The 22,972-nt window shown below is 43.1% G+C and overlaps 1 protein-coding gene across 3 annotated transcripts in view; it reads left to right on the forward strand.

Annotated features, from left to right (window-relative positions):
- The window catches only part of cntln (centlein, centrosomal protein), an 80,511-nt gene that overhangs the window by 4,318 nt on the left and 53,221 nt on the right, over nt 1-22,972 (forward strand). For all 3 annotated transcript variants that reach the window (XR_013778679.1, XM_079338359.1, XM_079338358.1), the window contains exons 4-11: nt 1,140-1,224; nt 3,763-3,897; nt 4,747-4,926; nt 6,343-6,476; nt 7,574-7,736; nt 8,135-8,356; nt 15,955-16,095; nt 20,331-20,450. Coding sequence is in view for 2 of the 3 variants with exons in the window: in XM_079338359.1 (XP_079194485.1) it covers nt 1,140-1,224; nt 3,763-3,897; nt 4,747-4,926; nt 6,343-6,476; nt 7,574-7,736; nt 8,135-8,356; nt 15,955-16,095; nt 20,331-20,450 (1,180 nt within the window). In the remaining variant the exon portion in view is untranslated. The remainder of the gene's footprint in view (nt 1-1,139; nt 1,225-3,762; nt 3,898-4,746; nt 4,927-6,342; nt 6,477-7,573; nt 7,737-8,134; nt 8,357-15,954; nt 16,096-20,330; nt 20,451-22,972) is intronic.

Genomic DNA, 22,972 nt, shown 5'->3' on the forward strand with positions numbered 1-22,972 from the left:
GCGGGAACCCAAAGTTTCTCCGCTTTAAATGACCTGGAGTTTTTTTTTTCCCAACTTCGATCTGTTTTGTCTGACACTGAAATGCATGTTAAACTTTATTCAAGAGTTTTTACTATCATGGGTACATATCACATGCTTTTTTGGGCTCTGTTGGTTGTTAGTCGACCATCAGTAGGGGTAAAATGTAATACAGCAGCGTGCAGTTCCTGTGTATCTGTGCCTCTTATTCCTTCTCCTCACCCTCTTCAGTTCCTTTATAGCCCCGAAGGAAACCCATCAAAGTATGTTAGTCCACTGAGACGTCGGGGGGGAAACATGCACCTAGAGAGTGCATGTGTATTGTATCACCTGACGCGCAGGAGGATATTGACATGGTAATTGTGTCGACTCCAGTCAAGCGCTGGTGCCCACTGGGAACCGCCATTCGCCCCCCCTCCCCCCTCTTCCTGTGAGGATCTTGTAGAGTGATTGGATGGTTGCTCAGGACATGGGGAACACAGGCCAATATACAAAGAGATGTAGCTCGGCCGGCTTGCGTTCCAGCTCCTCCAGGGACACCAGATACTTATTTCAGTGTCTGCCAGGGGAGAGAGCTGATCAGAAGAGGCAGAGAGACGAGAGGAAAGGCCTCGAGGATGGGAGGTGTAGTCGGAGTAAGTGATGAGTGGAGGGAATGGGTGGCCCCTGGTGGCCTAACGCAGTCCAAACAAACAGGTCCCCAATTGATGCCTCTTTTTTTTGTCTCCCCAAAAGTTCATTAGGATAAAAGAGATACATGTGGGCTGGAGAGAAAAGTTTGGTGCAGCAGCTCTCCTTTCATAAGCACCTTTATTCACATCTGTAGTTCTTTTCATAAAGTTTCTCTTTAATTTCTTTTATGAACTAAATTTAAATCATATTAAATGCCTTTGTTTATCATGCTCTGCAGGTACTAAAATAATATGAAATGTCTAAATCTATTTAACATGCGTTTAACGTGCTACAAGACTGTAAACACACTGACACCATATGAAAGTTAATGAGTAAATATATGGTAAAGTCAGACCAGTCAGAGTTAAGCTAACAATCTGAATACACCGGTTTCTGTTTGTTGTATAATTCTTTCTTAAGTCGTGCTTCCTTTATGTTTTCTCTTAAAGCGAGAAGCACAAAGCTGAGCTGAAGGACAGAAAAGTGTTGGAGATCCTTCAGTCCAAAGATTACAAGATACAAGAGCTGGAACAGGTACAGTCTGTAACTCTCTGAGTTTCTTCAATCTCTATTCAGACGGGTTCATTCAATTTGACATGAAATGTTAATCTGCCAATAGTGACAAGTTGTTGGTAAAAAAAGATGTTTCAAATAGAAATCAGTAATCAGATTTTTATTTCTAAAGTAAAGCTACTTTTTTCACAGATGTACAATTGCATTTAAAATCTGACCATTAAAAAACCCCAAACTTGAACACTTCCAACTCTCTGTCTCACCGGCCTTCTTTTGCCCCTCTCCCTGAGTCATTTTTCCTGACTGTATAATGGCTAACGATAATGACATCACTAATGTAATTTACTCCAAATCATCATCCCTTCACTGAAGCATCTGTCAGTCTCTTTCATTAGTGTCCCTCATCCAGAATGAGACTGGTGGTAATAGAGTCATCAGCTTGCCAGATTTTGTGTGCGTGTATGTTTCTCCCCCTCACACCAAGCCATCTCAACCCGATAATATTTAAGTTATTATAGAAACTTACAGGAGCACCAGTTATGTGATCACACGAAGCTTACAAAGGAAACTAAAACAGAGCATGAAGCAGACACAGGCGACTGTTTCTTACAGATTTCACATAAACATTTCCGCAAAGGTTACGGACACATGGCCCTTTTGATTGGATTGGCCTCTGGATGTGGAGTTGTTCTTTTTTTTTTTTTTTTTTTTTTTTATTCTTTCAGAGAGTCCTAAAAAAACATGAAACATTCTAATCCTGGTTCTTTTTCATTCCAGGTGTCTTGTTCTCCTCTTTAAATGATAGCATGAATCCGAACTTTTTTACCAAAGTTAAAGCAGACCTTTTGAAAATGTTATGAAGAGCACTGAGCTCTGTTCTGTGTCGTTCGGCCTTCTGACAATCATCATCTCATCCGCCGTCTAGAACCATACAAGCCTTAAAAGGGAATAATTGGTTTTTCCTCCTTTTTTTTTTCAAGGAGAGGTAATGGTCCGCTGATTCCTTATAGGATCATACTCTTCTCTTGATATCTCAATTCTCCAACTTTGATAATATTCTTTCTCTCCTATTCCCTTTCTGCATCCTGCTCTGACTACTCCGTTTCATTTCTGTAACATAATTAGCTTTCATTTTTGAACTGCACTGGGAATTTTCAAATGCTAATCTTTCTGTCCTAGACCTCCTAACTTGGCCGAACCCCCTCCGTTTTTCTCTTCTATCAATTGAGCACTTCTGGGCTTCAAATTGTTCTCGCCTACCTCATTATCAACGTTTGAATTTATTTCCTGCTCTCCAGTATAAATCTCTATTAAAGCCCTTCTGTTCTTAGCACAGCGAGCTAGGAGTAGCGAGGAACGCTAAATCCACTATCTGGATATATCTGAGCGATTTTTCCCTCAACATGGCAATTAATTGCATCCCAGAGCACAGTGTTATTTGAGAGGAGGGTGTACCCACAGAAGGCTCTGGATTACCAGCCAATGCCAAACCCCAGCTGATGTAGTGTTAAGAGGCCAGCCTCCTCCTTCTTAGGCCACACAAACATGAAGTAGAACATAGAACAGCACCAACGGAGGGCTGCCATGAAAAGGATCTTAATGCTTTATAAAATGTCACGACTCACTCTCCATTTAAATAAATCAAAGTTTGATCTACGCCACTCATTTCTCTTCATGACTTCACATCTCAGTGGATTCATCAATATGATAGAAATGAATACCAGTTTATTTTGTTAAATAGCTGTTTTAAAGTTGTTTTTAATTAAAAAGGCAGCGGTTCCTGATTGTAAATGTGAGGATTTTCCCCCCCTTGTGTTACCAAAATGAATGTTTAAAAATGTAAGTGTTAAATATTATGCATTATACTTTAATAAAGATGGCTGACATCGATCAATACCCTTAAAATTGTGACGGCCGTTTTCCATTATTTTGTTATTCATTGATTATTCTGTATTTTTTTTCCATTGTTGTTATTATGGGGATTAATGTGAATTAATGGCACTCTTTGATAGCAAAGCTAATAATACATTAACATTAAAAAGAAGAAACAGGGAAAACGTATGGTTTAACTACTAACATCTATAACAACTTAAGAAGAGATTGAGGCGTGTTTGTTAGTAAATCAGTGTGTCGGCTGTCAGATGAGTGTGTGGTGTGTGCGGCGTGTGAGAAGATGTCAAATTCAGCTAACATATGCAAACTGCAACAAAAGCATGTTGCTAGACCGAGCTGAGGTGATGATGAGGGAGAGGCTGGGAGAGAATGAGAGAGTGAACGGGTTGACTGCCGGTGAACAAAACGCACACACACACACACACACACACACACACACACACACACACACACACACACACACACACACACACACTAGGGCAGAGCACAAGAGCAGGCCCTGCTGGCAGGAGGGCCGTCACCATTCAAACTCTGATCTGAATGGCAACCCTATTCTATTTTTGATTTTCCAAGACTTTGGAGCGTAATGCAACCTGTGGCTTTAACACCTCTCTTTTCTTCCTCCTCCTCCTCCCTGTGACTCTTTGGTCTCACTATCTGCCGCAGAAAGTGACGGCTCGGCAGCATGAAATAAACAACTTGTTACAGAGGAGGACAACAGCAGACGAGGAGAATGATTTAATGAAGAAGGAGCTGACAACTTTACGTGAAAAACTGGCCATAAAGAGTCAGGATGCTCAGGTTGGTGGAACACATTTCCTTTGGCAGCGTGGACCTTCGTGTCCATAACCACTGGTGTTTGAGTCATTTTGATCTGTGCACCAAACTCTGGTTCCTAACCCTTGCTCTGTACCAGCCTTTCTTTCTTTAAGCTTTCTTTATATAAAAGTAACAACAGAGAATACTTAACAGGCTGTGAGTGTGTATGGATGAGAGAGAGAGAGAGAGGGGGGGGGGGAAAAGTAAGAAAAGCAGATTGTTAACTTGCGGATAAATACTTAATGACTGCTTCCGCGGGGAAAAGTGAAAAGGGGGCATGTGATGCTGTGGCTTCTCCCTAATTATACTTCGATGGGACCTGGCTATGATTAATTGATAAAGGACTGGTCCTTACGCAGACTTGGTGAGGTCTCATGGCGAGAAATTGTGGGGGACAGCATCAAAGGAGACTTAAGGTTGAGTCTAATGGGTCTTGCAGTGAACAGCATTCTCATTAGGAGCCTGTCATTAAAGCTTACACACTGGCCCCTGTACCTGCAGGAGCCCAGCTCTTGCAGCACAGCTCGGCCTGTGCCAGCCTACAGCTGGCCGCGTGGGCCCCCGTCATACAGCGTAGGTGACCTTGGCCAATTGGCGGAACATGCAGGGGGCTCCCGCAGAAAAGCCCCTCCACTCTTTACATATTCATCTCTGCTTCGACCTCATGGGTTGCTCCTCTCTTTGTATTTCACCACTGTCCTTTTTTTTTTTTTTTTGTTATTCTCTCTGTTTGAATCCCAACTTTTTATTTCTCTTTCCTTCAGTCACCGTGTTTGTTTGGCCCTTATGACCCCCGTCTCTCCCCCTATCACACACACCTCTCTCATCCAGGAAATGAAGACGGCAAGTAGGAGGAAAGAGGAGGAGGAGCGGCAGGCGGTGAAGGCTCTAGAGGAGGAGAAAGACGGATTAACTTCCCGCTGCGGCGCCCTGCGAGCTGACCTGGAGGAGAAAGAGAGGCAGGCCAACAACCAGCGAGAACAGAGGGAGGCTGCCCAGGCCAGAGTCAGGGTACGAACATGGGGACAAGTCTATTCAGACACACGCACACACACACACACACACACACACACACACCCACACACACACGCAGACACCAAGAGTTCAACAGGACCCTCCCTCAAGCTTTTCTTTTCTTCTGCACACCTTGAACCCTCTGTTCCCTCATCCTCCTCAGCATGTGAATATGAAGGTATCTGGAGGAAAGCACATAATTTAAATATGAAGGGACTTAATTCAAAGGAGAGCTAATTATGATTCAAACATAAGGGAGACAGGTCATTCAGTAAAAAATGAATTGAGCTGAGAACAACTGAAAGGAACTTGTGTAAAGTCATTTGCATGTGAGGGTGCAGAAGATTGTCCATGTTTTTTTTTTATTTATTTTTTTATATCTCTCCCCCTAAAAGGAAAGAAAGAATTTGCTAGATTCAATATGAATCAATATCAATGTCCACTGAGTTACACAATACATTGATCAGACAGACAGTGACAGACAAACATTAAATTAATCTTATCACTGTCCCTGAAGCATTTTAGTTCACATTTTAACCTGCTTCATCTACCCGTGTGTCCTAGCATTCCTCCTTATAGACTGTGGCGATGAAACTTATTGCTACACTGGTCTAATGGAGATAGACAGAAAGGCTTGAATTAGTCAGGGCTGCAGAGTAATTACACTTGGACAGAAGGAAGCTCAGGAACTCGTCTATGCACATCCATCACAGCGCCAGGCTTGTACACCTGTTCCTGATTTTTGCACCACACTTTGATTTCAAAGGTGGAGATGCAGAGAACGGAGTTTGTACTGATCCAGCATGCCAATTGGTTTGACACAGCCGAGATTTATCCAGGAATGTATCATTTAATCCAGTGCACATGGATTTAAGGTTTGTATAATGTAAAGAAAATGAGAGAAAACTAAAAAATCCCCAGCTCTGGAACAATGACACAAATGAAACAATCCTTCTTATGATTATAGATGAAACACCTAACACATCATTTTGGAATAAATAATCGATAGATCAAGTCATCACACAGAAATTGTAATCATAATCCCAGCTGTTGACTCCAAACAAACATGGCTGCTGTTTTTTTTTTTATAGAGTTAACCCTTTGTGTACACCTGCTGCGTTGTGAAAGCAGAAGCTGCTGTCCTTTTTCTGTTTCTGCTCTGTTAGTATTTAGAAGGAGTGTAGAATCATTCAGTCCGAACTGGAATTATCAACTCATGAAATGATATATGATCTCTGTCCTCTCTAATCTGACCTGTCATTGGTGAATCAAGTGCTCTTTGTCAGTGTCATACCATCCTAACCTCACTGATTTGTAATCAATAAAAAAAGAAAACATGTACTATACGGATTAGAGGTTCCTAAACGTTTGAGTGCAAAAACCCCCCCGTAATCTTTTATTCTTGTAAAACAGGAGTTGGAGGAGAAGCTGCACAATACCTGGCAAGAGTTGTCTAATCTGCAGAGCCACAGTAGCAGTGTAGCAGCGCAGCTTGCTTCCAAAGAGAGGGAGTTAGCAGCAAAAGAGGGCCAACTCAATCAGCTCCGGTGAGTCCTTACAGCAGGAGCTCTGCCCGGTACATCACAGAGGCTGCTTTTTGTTGTCTCAACCACAATATTTTTCAGTAATGTCATTAGTTTAAGGAAAATGTGTATCTGTCCTATACTGACGTAAGTATAACAGCCCACAGAGAGAGCAATATAACTGCACACTGAAGTGTGCAGTTATATTGCGCTCTCTCTCTACGCCGTGAGGCTTGTGGGTGACACAGGTTTCTTCCTCTCCGGCTCACCTAAAGCCACTTGATAAGCCCTGCATAGTGGATGTGCTTGAAAATGGGGAGAAAAGGGAAACGGCGCAGGCTTTGACTAAGCTTTAGTCGATATGATAAAAACTGTGAGAACCGTCGGCGTCTTAGTGGTAATCTCAACCTTTTTTAACTACTTTTCTGTTTTAATGCCAGAGGCACTCTGACGTGTCAGTCACACCAGGACTGGAGACCCATGTGAAGGTTTTAGCTCGGTGATTAAAGATGTCCTTATAAGTTAGAGGAGCCCTCTCCGGTAAATCCCTGAGACACTAAGCATTCAACTTTCATTTACTTTATATTGTTAAAAAGGGCATACAATGCAATGGTTTTAAAAAAAAAAACATTATTCTTTTATGGATATTTATTTCAATAATTCTATATAATAATCTATATTTTTTTTAATCCTACATGAAATACTTTTTCACACATTTAATTTAGTTTAGTTAGTAATTTAGAAACTAGATCAAGCATTTAACATCATTTTTTGGGGCCTTTTTACCTTCATTGGATGGAACAGTTGAAGAGAGGCAGGAACTGTTGGGAAGAGAGAGCTGGGGATGTCATGTAGCAGAGGGATCAAATCCACAGCCGCTCTGACCAGAACTATGGCCTCTGTACACGGGACGCCAGACATAACCACTGGGCTGCCAGCAGCTCCTATTTCTCTGTTTCGTTCGTCTCAAATTAAATCCAGAAGTTTTGACATTTCAGACATTTTGAGAATATTCATGGAATCATGGAAGTACTGATGTTTGATATCATCTTAATAATCACTGTTCATGAACAAATTTGACAGTATGTTATGTGCATGTGTGTGCGTGTGTGTGTTTGTAGTCGTGACTATGCAGAAGTGCAGACCCTGTACAGACAGAGCACTGAACACGCAGCAGAGCAGAGCCATCTGATCAAGCAACTGGAGGGGCTCAACCTCGACACACAGAAAGTCCTGAGGAACCAAGAGGAGGCCCACACTGCTGACACCACCTCCTATCAGAGGGTATTCACACACGCCACACCTCAAACTCCTCATTAAACATTACACCGACACCTCACCCCCCCACACTTTGTAGATTTATTTCCAAGCTTTCTTGAACCTCACATGATTTAAATTGTTCCACAAAAAAGACTTTTTCCGCTGCATCCTCTCTGATGGATGTTATATTTTGCAGAGTCAATACAAGGAGGTGTTGGAACCAGTTGTCTAATACAGCTACATTTTTTATTCTGACTTCATACTATCCTCTTAGATTATATGATACTCTTTGTTCTGTTTGTCTTTTTTGTGTGTGTTCTGTGTCATGTGCGTCCATCTCAAAGCCTTCACCCATTTCTTTGACCGTTCACCTCCCCTCGCCTCTTCCTAACTTCTACTTCTCCTGTTGCGTTGTCTGACAGTTGTACAAGGAGTTGAGTCAGTGCTACCAGGCCCTCACATCGAGCGAGGCCAGCCTCCGTCAGAGCCACCAGGAGCTCAGCAGCCTTCTGGCTCAGAAAGACCAACACATCCTGCAACTCCAGGCCGAGCTCCAGCAGCAGCAGAAGGAACAAACGCAACAACAGCAACGGGCTCAGCACACAGTCCTTCACTCCTCGCCAAACAGACAAACCAACTTGAAGGTACGTTTCCTTCTCATTCTCTTTTGAGAGTTTTTCAGGTGCTCTGCAACTCCACGTCAGAAGGGTTTTTATTTTTTTATAAGGTTTCTGCTCTGCTGCTGTACTCGTTGAACTTTGATAAAAACGTGTGGGTACAAGATATGTATGCTTATGATTCCATGAATAATGTATTCTACATAATAAACACGTTATATGATAAAACTCTGTTATATGTCTGAAGCTAGTCCTAATTGTCATCCGATATCTCGACAGCAATGTGTAGGCTGATTAGTAGGCACAGCGATAACTGACATGGCCTGTGGTGGTGGTCTTTAACTGGGAATCAGTCTGTTAATATCGCTCGACTTCACCCTTGATCTATCCATCTCTCTTTGCACCAGTTTCTTTCATGTCAGCCATCTGATCTTCTCCAGCTCTCTGTCCCGGCTTTGCACGCGCTCTTTGACGTTCTCACTTCATCTTCTTTCGACCCCTCCCACCCAAAGTACCAGAGAGTCCTTTTAACGCTCTCCGCTCAGACAGCAAACATAGATAAGAGGAGGAGAAAGGTGATATAATTGGAGCCTGGTAATGTTCTTGAAGATGATGTTGGAGTTTTACATCTGTCAGTCAGCGGGGGGGGTTTGGAGTTAGCTCGCCACCTTTTTGAAGCTGTCACCCCTAGGCAATCGATGTGTGTATGAAGTAATGTTGCAGAAACATTAAAGTGGCCTTTAACCACTCCTAATGACATGATAAGTGTTTTTTTTTCCAGACCACACAATGTCAACGAAGGGGTTGAGTATAGTAGCAGCTGGACGCATTATGTAGTCTTGAGCCATACAGGCTCATTCTGTCAGCACGTTAAATATGTTGTTATAATTAGTCCCTCAATCTGTTCCGCAGTACAACTTTCACTTTTTTCCTCCTGCAGATAAAATAACTCAAAGTAGCTGATGCCGTGCAAGATAACACTGGAGCTGCACTTGAGCAGTTTGGGTGTCTCTGCGGGCTGTAATTGTTTAATTTGATTGGATGATACTTTCTGACAGGGCTGCCCCCAGACTGTGGAAGTTTAAAGATATCAGCTCAAATGTTAAGTGAGTTACAATCGCCCGCTCTCACTTAACCCTGTTTAAGCAGCACTGAAATATAAATGGATCATTTAGTCAGTAATTAAATACAGTGCAGCAGTGTTCCCCCAGTAATTAATACTACATTTACAGAGGATGCAGTTAGAGCTGTGTGTGTGTGTGTGTGTGTGTGTGTAGCTAGGGCATGCATGTGTGCATTAATGGACAAAATGCCAGCGTGTTTATATTTATGTACAGAATGCTTAATTCATGGCAGTGAGCGTACACTCCACCTTATGTCTCTTCTTCCCTTCAAGGGTCAGAATGTATTTGGAACATCTTTATGTCTCACACTTTCGAGCTCTGAGAGGTTAGCACGAAACTACGGTGTATAAAAGCTACGCTAAGAACGGATATAAACTTTTGTTTACTGAACACATGTAGCTGCTGTCTGGCTGTTTTGTTTCTTTAACTTTCTTACCCACTGACATCAAAGTGAACAGATCAGGTATCCCAAGGTATAACACTCAGTCAGGAGGGCTTTCTGTTTCCCACTCTGTAATCTCACTGACAGGTTGTGCGTATGCATGTGTCTGACTAAAGGTGTGTGTATCCGAGCACATAATTGCAAATTCTGTAACAACTTCCTCCCGAACACCTGTTAAATTCTAATGCTCAGGTTGTTAAGGCAGATTTGATTTTAATTTTAAATGTTTTGGTGGAAGTTGCTGTTGGAGGTGATCAAAGTGCTGATCGCAACGGGAGCACAGAGGGGAGACGCAGCGCTCATTTGAATACGGACCAGAGCGACGGCTTTGAACACCCCTCCCGCAGCGGTTTTTCAGGGGAGGGGGGTGCAGGGAGAAAACGGAGGAGGGTGGGTGAGAGGAATAACACCCATTGTGTGTTATACTTCCATGCTGTGCACAAAGATGGAGTGTCTGTTCTCTCCTTGCTTATGTCAAGTTAACTCTGTACGGGGAGCTTAACGAGACTTTGCAAAGGCTTTAAGGTGAACAATGGCCAGAGTTACAAAACAAATCTCGCTTGCTGTCAGTCAATATTAGCCATTCTATGTTTTTTGGATATTGCAACCTCCCATATTAATAAACCTGTAGGGTCAGCAATAGATCTTTGTCTTGTGTTGCTGGGAAAAGGAAGTACAGCCCCAGAAATAAAACATTATTCCTGTTCCTACTTCCTAACTTTCAATCATTCTTGTTATTCATTTATTTCAATCTTTTTTTATACAATTTATTAATTTAGTTGAAAATATTTCAGGAAGAACTTGAACAAAATGACCTTTACCCGAGAAATAACAACACACACAACTCACGGTACAATACGTATTATGATCTCGGGTTCATCATACAATTTATTCCCTATATTTTATGAAATTCTTATTTTTTTTATAAAGACGAGAAAAAAAAATCAATCTATAAATACACTTCTTTTTTTTCTAGAAAAAAAGACTTTTGGAAGCTGAATTTATAAATAAAAAAAGGTTTTTACAATAAATCCTCAATCAAATAAATGCATACATGTATAGATAAAAGGGAACATCTCTTTCATTAATGTTTGTCATCGATTTGCTTTATTGTCTTGAGCCTTGGTGGTGCTATTTGTTGAACAACAAACGGGTGAAAATAAGTGTGTGTGTGTGTGCATGCACACACACTGAAAACATGAACATATCTACATCATGTGTGGCTGTAAATGACCTCATGCCTTAATCCTCTGGCTGTAGGGCCTGGCTGGTCATCAGGTGACCTCCACGCACTGTGAGATCCGTTTTGAACGAGTCGGGTTATGGAGGTTTGGATTGGTGGTTTGGGTGGTCACTCACCATCACGATCTAGCAGCAGGGAAGAGCCCTCATTAGTGGACAAAAAACGAATTACTGTGAACACTTAATCATGTACAACAATCTCCCTAACAGCATCGTTGTATTTACAGTACTTCAGTATTTGGCTGTCGTTAGAGCTGTGCGGTGATTAAACAGCAACATTAGGATCCATTGCAGACCTCAGGCTTTCTGGAACCTTCACCACGGTAAATGAGTGGTTAGTTGGTAATTGTGTGGGCAGTCATTCAAAGCGCTGGTTATTCTCTCATCAGCATTGGAAAGGAAAAATTAGGCACATTGATTCAGTCCAGAAAAGTTTCATATGAATACAGGAGAAAGACTCTCCAGTCTCTATGTAGTTTAAGCATCAAACTTTCAGTGTTAACAAGGCAGATACTATCACAATAACAAAAGTGTAAATCCTGAAAATAATGATGCTTTCATTCTTTTTACAAGTCCAGCGTCATGGGGATGACCTCACTGATGCACCTGCACCCATGAACAAATGAAAGTCATATTAATGTTGTTAGTGATACCGTTACAAGTCCAAATCTTAAATACACCGCTTCTCGAGCTATCACCTGGTAATTTAACCAAACCACACAATTTACCCAGTCTTAAAGGAGCTAGTGAGCACCTGCAGTAGCGTTACACTCACATGTTTAAGCAGCTTTGGCATACATAACACAACATGTTGTAAACATGGTAAAGTCCCTGATATTGGCTTTATAGACTCAACCTAAAGCACAGAAGCATTTCCCCAGGTGTCCAGGCCCTTTCCCCACTATTTATATGAAATTAAAAGAAGCCCACATGGTGCATCTCCCTCAGCTTGTTGAGATGGTTTCTAGCATCTGCTTCTGGCTTGTTATTTATTTTAGCCAATCTAAACACTTTTAGATGTATAATTAAAATGGTAGATACACACAGTGATACACCCACTGCTTTGCCGGGTCACGTTTTTCTTAGGTGAGTCTTTCCTTTTGATCATCCTCATTAATGGCAACCATCAAGTGAAGAGGATGGAATAATAACGGCACAAAGAAACACTAAAATTATTATTATTATTTTTTTTTCAATAGAGCTAAACAAACGGTGTCAGCCTCAGGGTTCTTTTGTGTGTTTTTATGTATTGTATTATTTAACTCAACTTTTGTGTTCTTTCAATACAACTTGTAACAGCATGAGAGTAGCGGGTACTTTTTTGAAAAAAGCCTTTTTAGAAATGTTTGGGAAAATTTGATGGAAAGCTTGTAAAAAAACAAACAACCCTCCGACATTGCTGATTTATTTTTTTACATAGACCTCAATTTGTCTCTGGCTGATCTTCATTTTTCCCCATCTGGAAGGCCATTTCTTTAGCTTATCTGTCAGGACCCCCCCTTACAGTATGTTCACAGAGCAACCTGCTGTTGTGTATACATACGCCTCTTCTCTCCTCTTGTATCAGTCAATCTTTCAATATGAACACCCTGTGTAAAGGTTATGCATTCAAATGATCCTCCATAATAATGCTGATCCATATTTTATGACTTCTAACGCTATTTTTGTCAGCCGCTTACATACATGCTGCATTTGTTATTCAGTAAACAGTGTTGTCAACACCAGTTTGTGTGCTTGAGCGTGTGTTTGGAGCCGGGCCATGTCCAGGGCCAGAGACACACTAATGACATGGACTCCAGTGGTGTGTTTTACCAGCTCAACTGCTCTCATTAGATGAGAACCTCTGTGTAGCACAGCCCTCCTCATTAACGAAGCACAGCCATGTGCCGCTGCAGAGACGTGCACTCCCCCGTTCGAGCACATACACTCGGGTCAAACAGGCTGTGTGGGAGGACTCAGGGCTGTGTACACACACAAATGCACACATCCTACTTACTGTGTGCTGTCCTTCCATAAAGTCCCTCCTCACTGCCTACCGGTGAACACACACACTCATGCATATATGCACACACATTCTTTGAAGAATCACCACCTTGAATACAAAGTGCACCTGGCCTGGTGGGGGGGCATGCACCTTCTAGCCCTCACTTCTTAAGCCTTTCCAATCACTTTCTCAAATGATCCTACTCCACAGATGTGTGTGTGTGTGTGTGTGTGTGTGTGTGTGTGTGTGTGTGTGTGTGTGTGTGTGTGTGTGTGTGTGTGTGTGTGTGTGTGTGTGTGTGTGTGTGTGTGTGTGTGTGTGTGTGTGTGTGTGTGTGTGTGTGTGTGTGTGTGTGTGTGTGTGTGTGTGTGTGTGTGTGTGTGTGTGTGTGTGTGGCAGGGCCCCTCCTGATTATAGCTGCTACATAATTAACAGTGATCAGATTTGTTTTGTGGCATAAATGGTGCATGTGTAGAACATTAGGCCTGGCAAGTCTCATTTCACATTCAGCTCAAGGGCTCGGCAGCAGACGGGTCACGAGCTTCAGGGAGCACAATCACAAGCCTCCCTCCATATGGTCCTGCCTGCCGCATCCTCACCAGCGAGGGCTGCGAGTGCCAGACAAGTTCCCCCAAGAACCTAATCGTGTTCAGTAATTACCAAGACCGGCTTTTTTCTTTCCCCCCCCCACCCTCCCTCTGCCTCCTCCCAAATCTCTTGCTCTTTTTTTTTTTTTTCACAGCACCTGCACACACTCTCCTTCCCTTTCAGCCTCGTGCACTTTCCTTGTCCATTGCTTTTAATACGCTGTTTATCTTCGTCCCCTGTATCAACTTTTTTTTTCCGCTCTCGAACAGTTTGCCTGCTCGCCTGTTTTTCCTGGATAAAAGTCAGGAAGGGGATTTTTTTCGAGAGGAAACACTCAGACACTCCCACTTCAGTTAGTTTCTAAATTGCTTTATGTGGATGATGCCGAAAAACCCAGTCCATCCTCCTGACTGCCCAAAAATTATAAATAATTGTAACAGATGCGCCAATATGGCCGGCCTCCAATAAACGAGGCCCCAGATAATTTGACCGACCCCCTTTGACAGGCCAATTTAATAAAACATGAACAAAATCTTCCTCACTAATAATTTATCATCCCCTCTCCTCCCTTTTGGTTAAAGTTGATTACCCTGGCAGTTAACAAGGTCACGCCCAGATGCCAGGTTTCTGATAATGCAATCAGGACTAGTTGGAGAAAAGGTGATGACATCCGGTGTGCTTTTCTTCACTACCTGCTCTCTTTGAGAGCACAGTTGTGAAGGCCTCTGTTTGACTAAAGGCTGTGATTTGATGTGTTGACAAGATGTGTTGTTGATGGCAGCAGCAGCAGCAGCAGCAGCAGCAGGTGAAGCTGTTTTCGAGTGTTTCACACCTTTTAATAAAGAGGTTTAAGAAAAGAAAGGTGAGAATATATACAGTAAGGTGGTGGAGTCAAGAGGTATGTCAGTGTGTTAGGAAGGACTCAGGCATTAACAGGACTTATTTGATGAGTGTATACACGTACATGCCCTGTGTCCTGTCTCTGGAAGCAAACTTCTCTGCAGACACGCACGCACAAAAGCGTTGAGATCTTCAATTGTGATTCATACTGTAGCAGCAGCAGCAAATGTCACATTTAAGTGACCTGGACTTTATAAATTACTTGCATGGTTGCAATAAAAGGGTGTTCATGTGTTACAGTTGGTGTGTTGATGGATGTGTTTGCATAACAAACCTCCTTCCCTCTTGGTTGGCCTTCTGCTACATCGGGTCCCCCCCCCCCTCCCACTTTATTTTTGTAGTCCCTGCTGTGTTCAGAGATGTGCATACACCGGCTCAGAGGCACTAGCTGCGTCTCATTTCAGGAGGAGCGTTCCCTCTTCTTCTTCTTCTTCTTCTTCTTCTTCTTCTTCTTCTTCTTCTTCTTCTGAAGGGAGACAGTCCGGTCTGCAGTGGATTCCCCAGTTGCGTCACCGGCTTTCCTCGCTCTAACTCTTTGTTTCTAAGCGTCACCCCGATCACCGAGCATCCACGACGGCTGCATCAAAACAAGCTCGCAGTGCTGACGTTAGTTGAAACCAATACTTACATTTCAAATCGTACAAGTCGCTTGACAGCTCGCATGTCTGTTTGAATTGGAACGTAATGCATCTGTGGATGGCCCTCTAATTTAATTTATTAGTTAATAATTAATAGAGGGGGTCCTGATAGCAAACACCAGAAATACAAGAGGGGGCAGCTATCCCACTGCCTCACTACTCGTCTATTTAGTAAAACAAAACAAAAAGGACGTTTTATGTTGTGTTTGAAAGCATGAACTGCTTTAAACGTTCCCATGTTCTGATATTCAACTCTTTCCTGAATTCATTTGGCAGTTAATTCAATCAAAGTGGAAATAGGAATAACTTGGCTTCTAATTTGTGAAGACTCGAGTGTTTGTGATCTGAGAACACACGACACCATGAGCTTCAGGTTAGCAATAATTCACATCGCAGCTAAATCGGGATTGGATCTCTCTCCGAGGTTTCCACCAATATACCGATGTTTATACATGTCATAATAATGTTCAAAACAGTGTAAAGATGTATTTCTTGACTTCCTCTTCAGATAGCCTACAACTCTTTGTTTCACATGAGTCTGGTCAAAACAAAGGCAGCATGCACCGTACACCACATTACAGTTAAACATTTCAAGACTTTCAAGTACTTGATCGAGGAGACTTAAATCTTTTCCCCGAGCTTCATTATGAAGCATGTTTCTGTTGAATCAACACATCTTTAAAAACTCTGTCTCTCTTCTCTTCCAGGCAGCGGTTTCAGAGCAGGTTGATGGTGCGGCTCAGAGGTGTAGCCCGGGTTCTGACTGGGGCTCCACTCGAGCCTCAGATCCCAGGCCAGAGGATAAGACCCTTCAACGCAGATCCACCGGTTCTGTCAGAAAACAGCAGGTAGGTTAGCACACACTCCTGCCAATTATGTCAAAAGGCAGCACGTGGGTGAGCAGCTTACATGCCCACACGTATCCATCACCGCTTAGCTTAGATTAGATCAAAGCCATAGAGAAGGGATATGAAGGAAATGGTCTGCAGAGAATCATGTGATTTATCAGACCTTGCTTCTGCCAACCTTTGTCCTGAACTCCCAAACACACACACACACACACACACACACACACACACACACACACACACACACACACACACACACACACACACACACACACACACACACACACACACACACACACCACAGACTTACACACACACACACATGGATGCCCCTCCTACTGTGACCAGGCCGACGTGTGCTGCTGGTTTCACGCATGCCTTGGACTCAGGCACTGGCTAATTTACCGCTTCAGCAGTACATTATGAACAAGAAAGAATCTTTTGATCTTCTTGGTATTCCTCTCATAAGTTTGGCCGGACATGTTTCTAGATGGCCTCACTCCCCATTAATCTGGCCTGGAGACACAATGTTTGATTTAGGTTTCCTTTCCTCATTACAGTCTTTGTGGAAGGACTACTGTTCAGGCAATGTGATGTTATTGTTTTGTACAAAATGAATAAGCAGCTTTGACATTAGTTGATGTACTGGGGGACTCCTTTATGTATGATCTCAGACACACACTACGGTACACACACACACACACACACACACACACACACACACACAAAACACATCTATTTAATGCACTTAGCTATTAATTAGAAAGAATTGTGCACGATTTCACGTACATGCTGTCTCTGAATGAGAATATGAATCTTTATGATCGTTATATATACGCACATCTTTACATTGTTCGAATCAGCATGCTTGATTAAACTCAGCATTCAAATGTGCAGAATAACATTTTTAATGAAGAAGAAACTATTGATCGTCCTCTGATAACCTTTTCTTTCTTTAAAAATGAAACGTCACTGTGGAGTTTCAACTCCCTCTGCTTATCTTTCTTTGTAGATGATTCCATAACAGTCCAAACGTACTGTTTCAGTATTTTAGAAACAAATTACAGACAGTTTAGACAATCACCAACATCTGATTCTCCACCTACTATGTGGAAAGACGGGTTAAGGTTAGACACTTGAGCTACTGTATGTAAAGTTCACCTGAAGGATTCCTTACTCATTGTTGCTGTTGGCTGTTTTTCTATCTGAATAAGTTGATGTGCCAAGTAAATCAGTTGTGCTTCATTACACTCCATTTAAACAGTAATACTGATCTAAGAGGTCCAAAGCTGAAGAAGTGCGTGCAGCCTACTGACATCACGTGGGCCACAGTTTGCAGCTCTAACAGCATCTGCCTCAAGTCAAACAATCAGTTCAAGTGACGAGCAGTGACCAGTGTTTTGCTCAGTACATTAACTGCTCTTATGATATTTTGGGATTTGATTCTTGAAAATGTTATTTTTGATTTGGGGAAACGTGATCTCACTTACCGTATTTGTTCTGGGTAAATTAAATTTTGGACACAGTTAAGGGGCATTTCTGACAGCGAGATGACTGTCAGCTGTTTACCCTGATTACCAAACATTTACAACTACTCAGGCTTTTTCTTTTCCTAAAGGAGCACCGCACCTCGCTGTCGACCTGCATCTTCCAGTTTGCAGGTTTCCTGTCCTCACATTAGTCTGTTTGGGAAGGCTGTCTTACTCTTTTGAAATGTTGTGCTCTTTTCATAGATTTTCGGAGTGATGCTGTTCAATCACTTTGGGTTTTTGTGTGCGTCCATATGTTTACATTTTGATGCCTCTCTGGCTGTCTTTCTGTGTCTCGCCCTGTGCTTGTGTACAACATTCCTATTCAGCTGAGAAGCCGAACAAGTTCAGCTTTGAGACACACACACACACACATATGACACGCCGCTGCAATCATAAAGAAGCCCATTGATGACAGTGACCCCTCTCTCTGGGAGATGGAGAGAGGGTGGAGGAGAGGTGAAAGAAGGAGGGAGGCAGTAGATGAAATGTTTCTTCTTTGCTTTTCCACCAGTGACACCAACCCCTCAGTAAATAAGAGTGTAACTCTTAGCTACGTGCAGGGTGTTTAGAAACAGGCCTTTTATCTTTATTTCCCTGCTACTGTATGCCCCCCCCCCTCCATCTGCATCGCTCTCTCATGTTTACACAGCTATTACAGGGTGTGAGGCACAGGTCAGGTCATGGCCGCCAACCAGCTGCCGAGCTGAGGTAGATAGCGGTCACATCTTTCTCTGCCTCGCCATTCCTGCTTTTTTATTTTTTTATCTTTCAGTACATTAACAACGTCACATTAAAAGAGCTTCCCACACAAGCAGAGGCATTCATGCGTCTTCTGAACCTGCAGCAGACCGCCATTCATCTGGAACAGAGTGACCATCTGCAGCCAATCTCAGTCATTTGTCCGTGTCACCGTGCCATCTTCATGTGTACTCCTTCACACATACAGAAGGACACATGTGATGAACTAGAACTCTATTTGATAGTATTAATAACCCCTCAGTAATGTGCTTCTGCCTAATCACCAAGAAGATAACATCCTTAAAAAGTAAGAATTTAAAGTTGGTCATCTTGACTTTTAGGTTTTGGCCTTTTAGACGATTCAGATTCCCCTTTTTGGCCTCTCTGGTTTCCCCATGCACACACAGGCTAAGCCAGTTGGCCTGCCACTCATCAGGAATATGCAGATCAATCTGCTAATTAGTTGCATAGAGTCATTAAGGCTGAGTTAGAACACATGCTTGGCACCCACACAGGCTTGATAGCGAAAACAGGCACACCAGGTCACTGAAGGCAAACATAGCTGAAAGGCACATTCCCAAACACTAGCAATCTTTTTGTGACTGTTAATTAATTTACAAACTTGCCTGCTGTACTTATATAATAAGTTGAATACATCTGACTTACTAATGGGGGTTGAATTTTAATGTATGTGCATTCTTTAAGACACATTTTTAGCCTTCATTGTAACTGCCACAGTGTTTTTCTCCCATGCAGGATTCAACCTGAGTGTCCTCTTGAGGTAACCACAGGAAATTAGACGTAGAGGATGAAACGCATGCACTTTACCCGATCATCTTCAAACACGCCTAAACTCTCCTCGTCTCCTTTTGATCTTTGTTTTCTTTCGTTAAACTTAATGCGATGAATCTTCACCCGCCACAGTTGCTTTGGCTGTCCTGTAAAGAAACATACAAGTTCCTCTGGTTTTAATCTCAGTTAATCAGATTTCATCACGACTCCGAGTGAAGCAGATCGTTTTTAAATAGAAGGTACTTTTATCATAGTCAAACCCTCTACTGTTTCCACAAGGTGTAAATCCAATCACAAGGTGAGGTCTCTAGTTTAGTACTTTAAAAGCTTGTAACAGCCATTATAACTTATTTTTCCTGGCTATCATAAACCTCCCAACACCCCCTGAACAACTCATCCATTCCAGCCCAAGGACTGTAGTACGTTTAGTCGCATTGCATATTTTAGCCTGCCATCTGGTCAGCCCTGCCTGGCACCACAGGGGGCCACATATCCTCTCATATTCATATTCCACTAGCATATTGTTCCCACTGCTTTTCTACAGTGCGGCCCCAGCACTTCTCCACTTCTTTATTTATTTCCACAGAAGAGGCTGGCTAGCAAACTGCAAACCCCCCTCCTAATCGGCAGCTCTTCCAGTTGTCCTATCAAGTGTAACCTGGAGGCCCCTGGTAGAGCAATTAGAGCGGCCTCCCTGCCCACCTCTTGTAATGAAGCCCAGCACATTCTGGAATCTATAGCCCCTTTAGTCTCCCCTAATGGGACATCATTATTGTCAAAGAAACAATGTAAATGGAAATGAACATACTCATTAGCCAGTCGCAGGGAGAAACCTTTGCCGCTCTCAGCTTGCAAATCCAGCCTCCAAACACGCACACATCTACATACACACACACACACACACAAAACTGAACCTCCTCCCTTCAGCTGCTGCACCAGCGCGCTTTATTCCCGCCAGTTTGTGTGCGCACATGTGTACACGGAAGAAGACAACGTGTGTTGTTTTTACTCAAGGTGAGAGGAGGAGAACGGAGTGAGCACAGATAAGTCCACCATTGGCATTCATGCAGCGTTTCTAGTTTGTTAATTGTTGCATGACTCGGTGCCTTTGTGTGCAAGTGAAGTGTGTTCTGAGGACTCACCCCAGTGCTTTTCTTTGCTTACCTATCCCAGGGTGCACCTGTGCAGCGGTCCAGGTCCCTGTCCCCTGCCAGCAGTGTGGAGTTGGGCTGTAGGAGGAAACGAGGGGCAGAACAGAGGATTCAAGACCTTGAGGAGCTGCTGCAATTAAAGGTAAACACTTAACATGCTGTAGCCTGTATAGAATACACACAATATCCTCCTGTTTTTCTCTCACCTGGATAACTACGTCCAAATGTTCATTATAACCTTTGTTATACAGTTTGTCCTTGATTTTCTGCAGCTCGCTTTATTGTGTCTGCATCTGTCTCTCTAGCTCAACGTTTGTTTTTTACTTCCCATCATTCCTTTGGCTGTTGACTGCCCGAGTCTTTGAAACACTTTGAAGCCCTCTTAGCTCAATAGGGCACATACAGTGGCGTAGTGGTGTTCAGCTGATCGTGTGCGAGGCCTCTAATGGAGCCGCTTGTTGCTCTAGCCACTATCTCACATATGTGATTGCTGCTATCAGCCGCTGGGTTGTTGGAGGCTCGGTAACAGTCACCATCTGCAAAGGGTTCAATTGCACTTGTGCTGCCACTGCCTACTCCATGACCTTCTCTGACAATGTCTTTCACACAAACACATACATAAATGTGCACGAGTGAGTGCAGAGCATGCGGAGGCAGTGAAACAGCAGGAGAGGAGCTTTGCTGGTGAAAGTCGATGCAGCAGGTTTTTTTTTTTTTTTCTTTCTCCACTTAAACGAACCGGCTTTATCGGTCTTTTAAACTTCACATGTCCTCTGACATCTATCTCCCACAAATCATCTTTCTTCTTTTGCAAATTCACTCCAAGCGAAATAAACTTTATTTTCACCTCTCCCCTATGTTTCTTTCCAGGTCTCAATTTCTTTCTCTCTTTCATTTAATGTCAGCAATGTTTCTTTTTCCACTTCCGTTGTTTTTTTTTTTTTGTTTTTTTTCTTGTGTGTTCACAATTCTGGACTTTCCTCTAAAGCTTTTCTCCTCATTGCCTTTCTTTATCCTTTCCATCTGTCAGCCTGACCAGTGAGTGAGTGATTATGCAGAGGTCATCTCCCTTTGAGCACAATCCAGGAACACATTAGGAATCATTTTCTTGTCAGATCTGAAGTGTCTGAATTACATCACTGGCAGACGCCTCATCGGACCGAAATGCTCGACGTGGATGCAGATGACACGCATGACTGTCTTTGGTAATGGTGCCATTTACACGTCTGCCAATTGAGGGGCATTTAGCAAAGGTATGCACAGAAAAAAACGGTGATTAGCAACTCAAATCTGTGACCATATTAATGAGAGCAGGAGTCGGTGTTTATGTCCTTTTGACTTGAGCTCGGATTGAGCATCATGCCCACCATCATCCACATCATGCATCTCACCTCCAGCGTCATGGAGTGGTCCTTCACTGGGCCAGCCTGTTATTCTCCAGTTGATCCTCTTCAATTCTTTCCAATAGAATAGCTTTGAAATTGGGTACGCCAGTCTGTACCATTGACATGTTGACCTTAGCAGCTAACAGCAGCAGACAAACAAACAATACTCATAATAACGACCCCCCCCCCCCTTTTTTCTTTCTTCCGCACACTTTCAAGTAAACAGTAGCTGTTGCTCTGTAATTATTTTTCAGCTTGAGAACGTCCACGGATGTGTATGCTAGCTGGGTAAGGGGGTGTATTGATCGGTGGGCAAGGGTCTGTAGCCTGATGACCAGAGCCGGGCTGCCCAGGGGAAGCTCTATAAGGAGCCTGGGAAGCCATGATGTGGCTAATGCCCTGCCACTTGCTGTATCCTGGCTCCCCCCCCCCCCCCTCGCTTCTCCTCCATCACTCAGCCTCAAGTCTTCTGTGTCCTCCCTGAGCTCCCAGTTCCACCAGTTAACACTGCCCGACTCTGGCCCCCTTTCATTAGAGCTTTGTTTTTGAGAGGTTGGGGCAGCTTGAAGGGGCCAACGATGTCTTGCATATGTCCTATGTGAATAATCTGCACTGGGGAAAATCCATACTTGTCACATTGGCTGTGCGAAATGTGCATCGTGCATGCGATTGTGTGTGTGTGTGTGTGTGTGTGTGTGTGTGTGTGTGTGTGTGTGTGTGTGTGTGTGTGTGTGTGTGTGTGTGTGCGTGCACACCCGCCATGTGTCCGGCGCATGTTTGTGTGCTTTCTCTGTTCTCTTTGTCCTTGTTAATAATAACAGGGCTGAGGGCTCGCATTTCCCTCTCTGCAGGGCAGCCGTGTCATATCAGCAGTAAACAAGCTCCTTCCCTTCAGAAAGCGCTCGACAACTCTCCCCAGCCCTGGCCACTCAAGCAGAAACCTGTCCTGCACTCTTCTTTTCACTTTTCTCTTTTGCTTTGCTCTCTTTCTTCTCCTCCTAATTTCTCTGTTCTCTCTCGCTCTCTCTTTTTTCTTTTCTCTCTTTTCATCAGCTGCCTTTCTCCCCTCCTTTTGCTCTCTCTTTTTTTTTTCCACCTCTGTTCGTCCTGCCTGTTGAAAGTGTTTTCTCCATCACCCTCGCTGTTAAGGTCAGTGAGACGGAGAGGAGGGTTGCCCCTGACAAGAAAAATCTATATGTTGTTTTCCCTTACTCCTTTCTTTAAAGCTCAAGCACTATCTTGCTTGTGTTTTAATGGCTGTCAACAACAATGTCAGCAA

This window comes from Symphodus melops (genome assembly GCF_947650265.1).
Source record: "Symphodus melops genome assembly, chromosome: 2".
Lineage (NCBI taxonomy): Eukaryota > Metazoa > Chordata > Actinopteri > Labriformes > Labridae > Symphodus > Symphodus melops.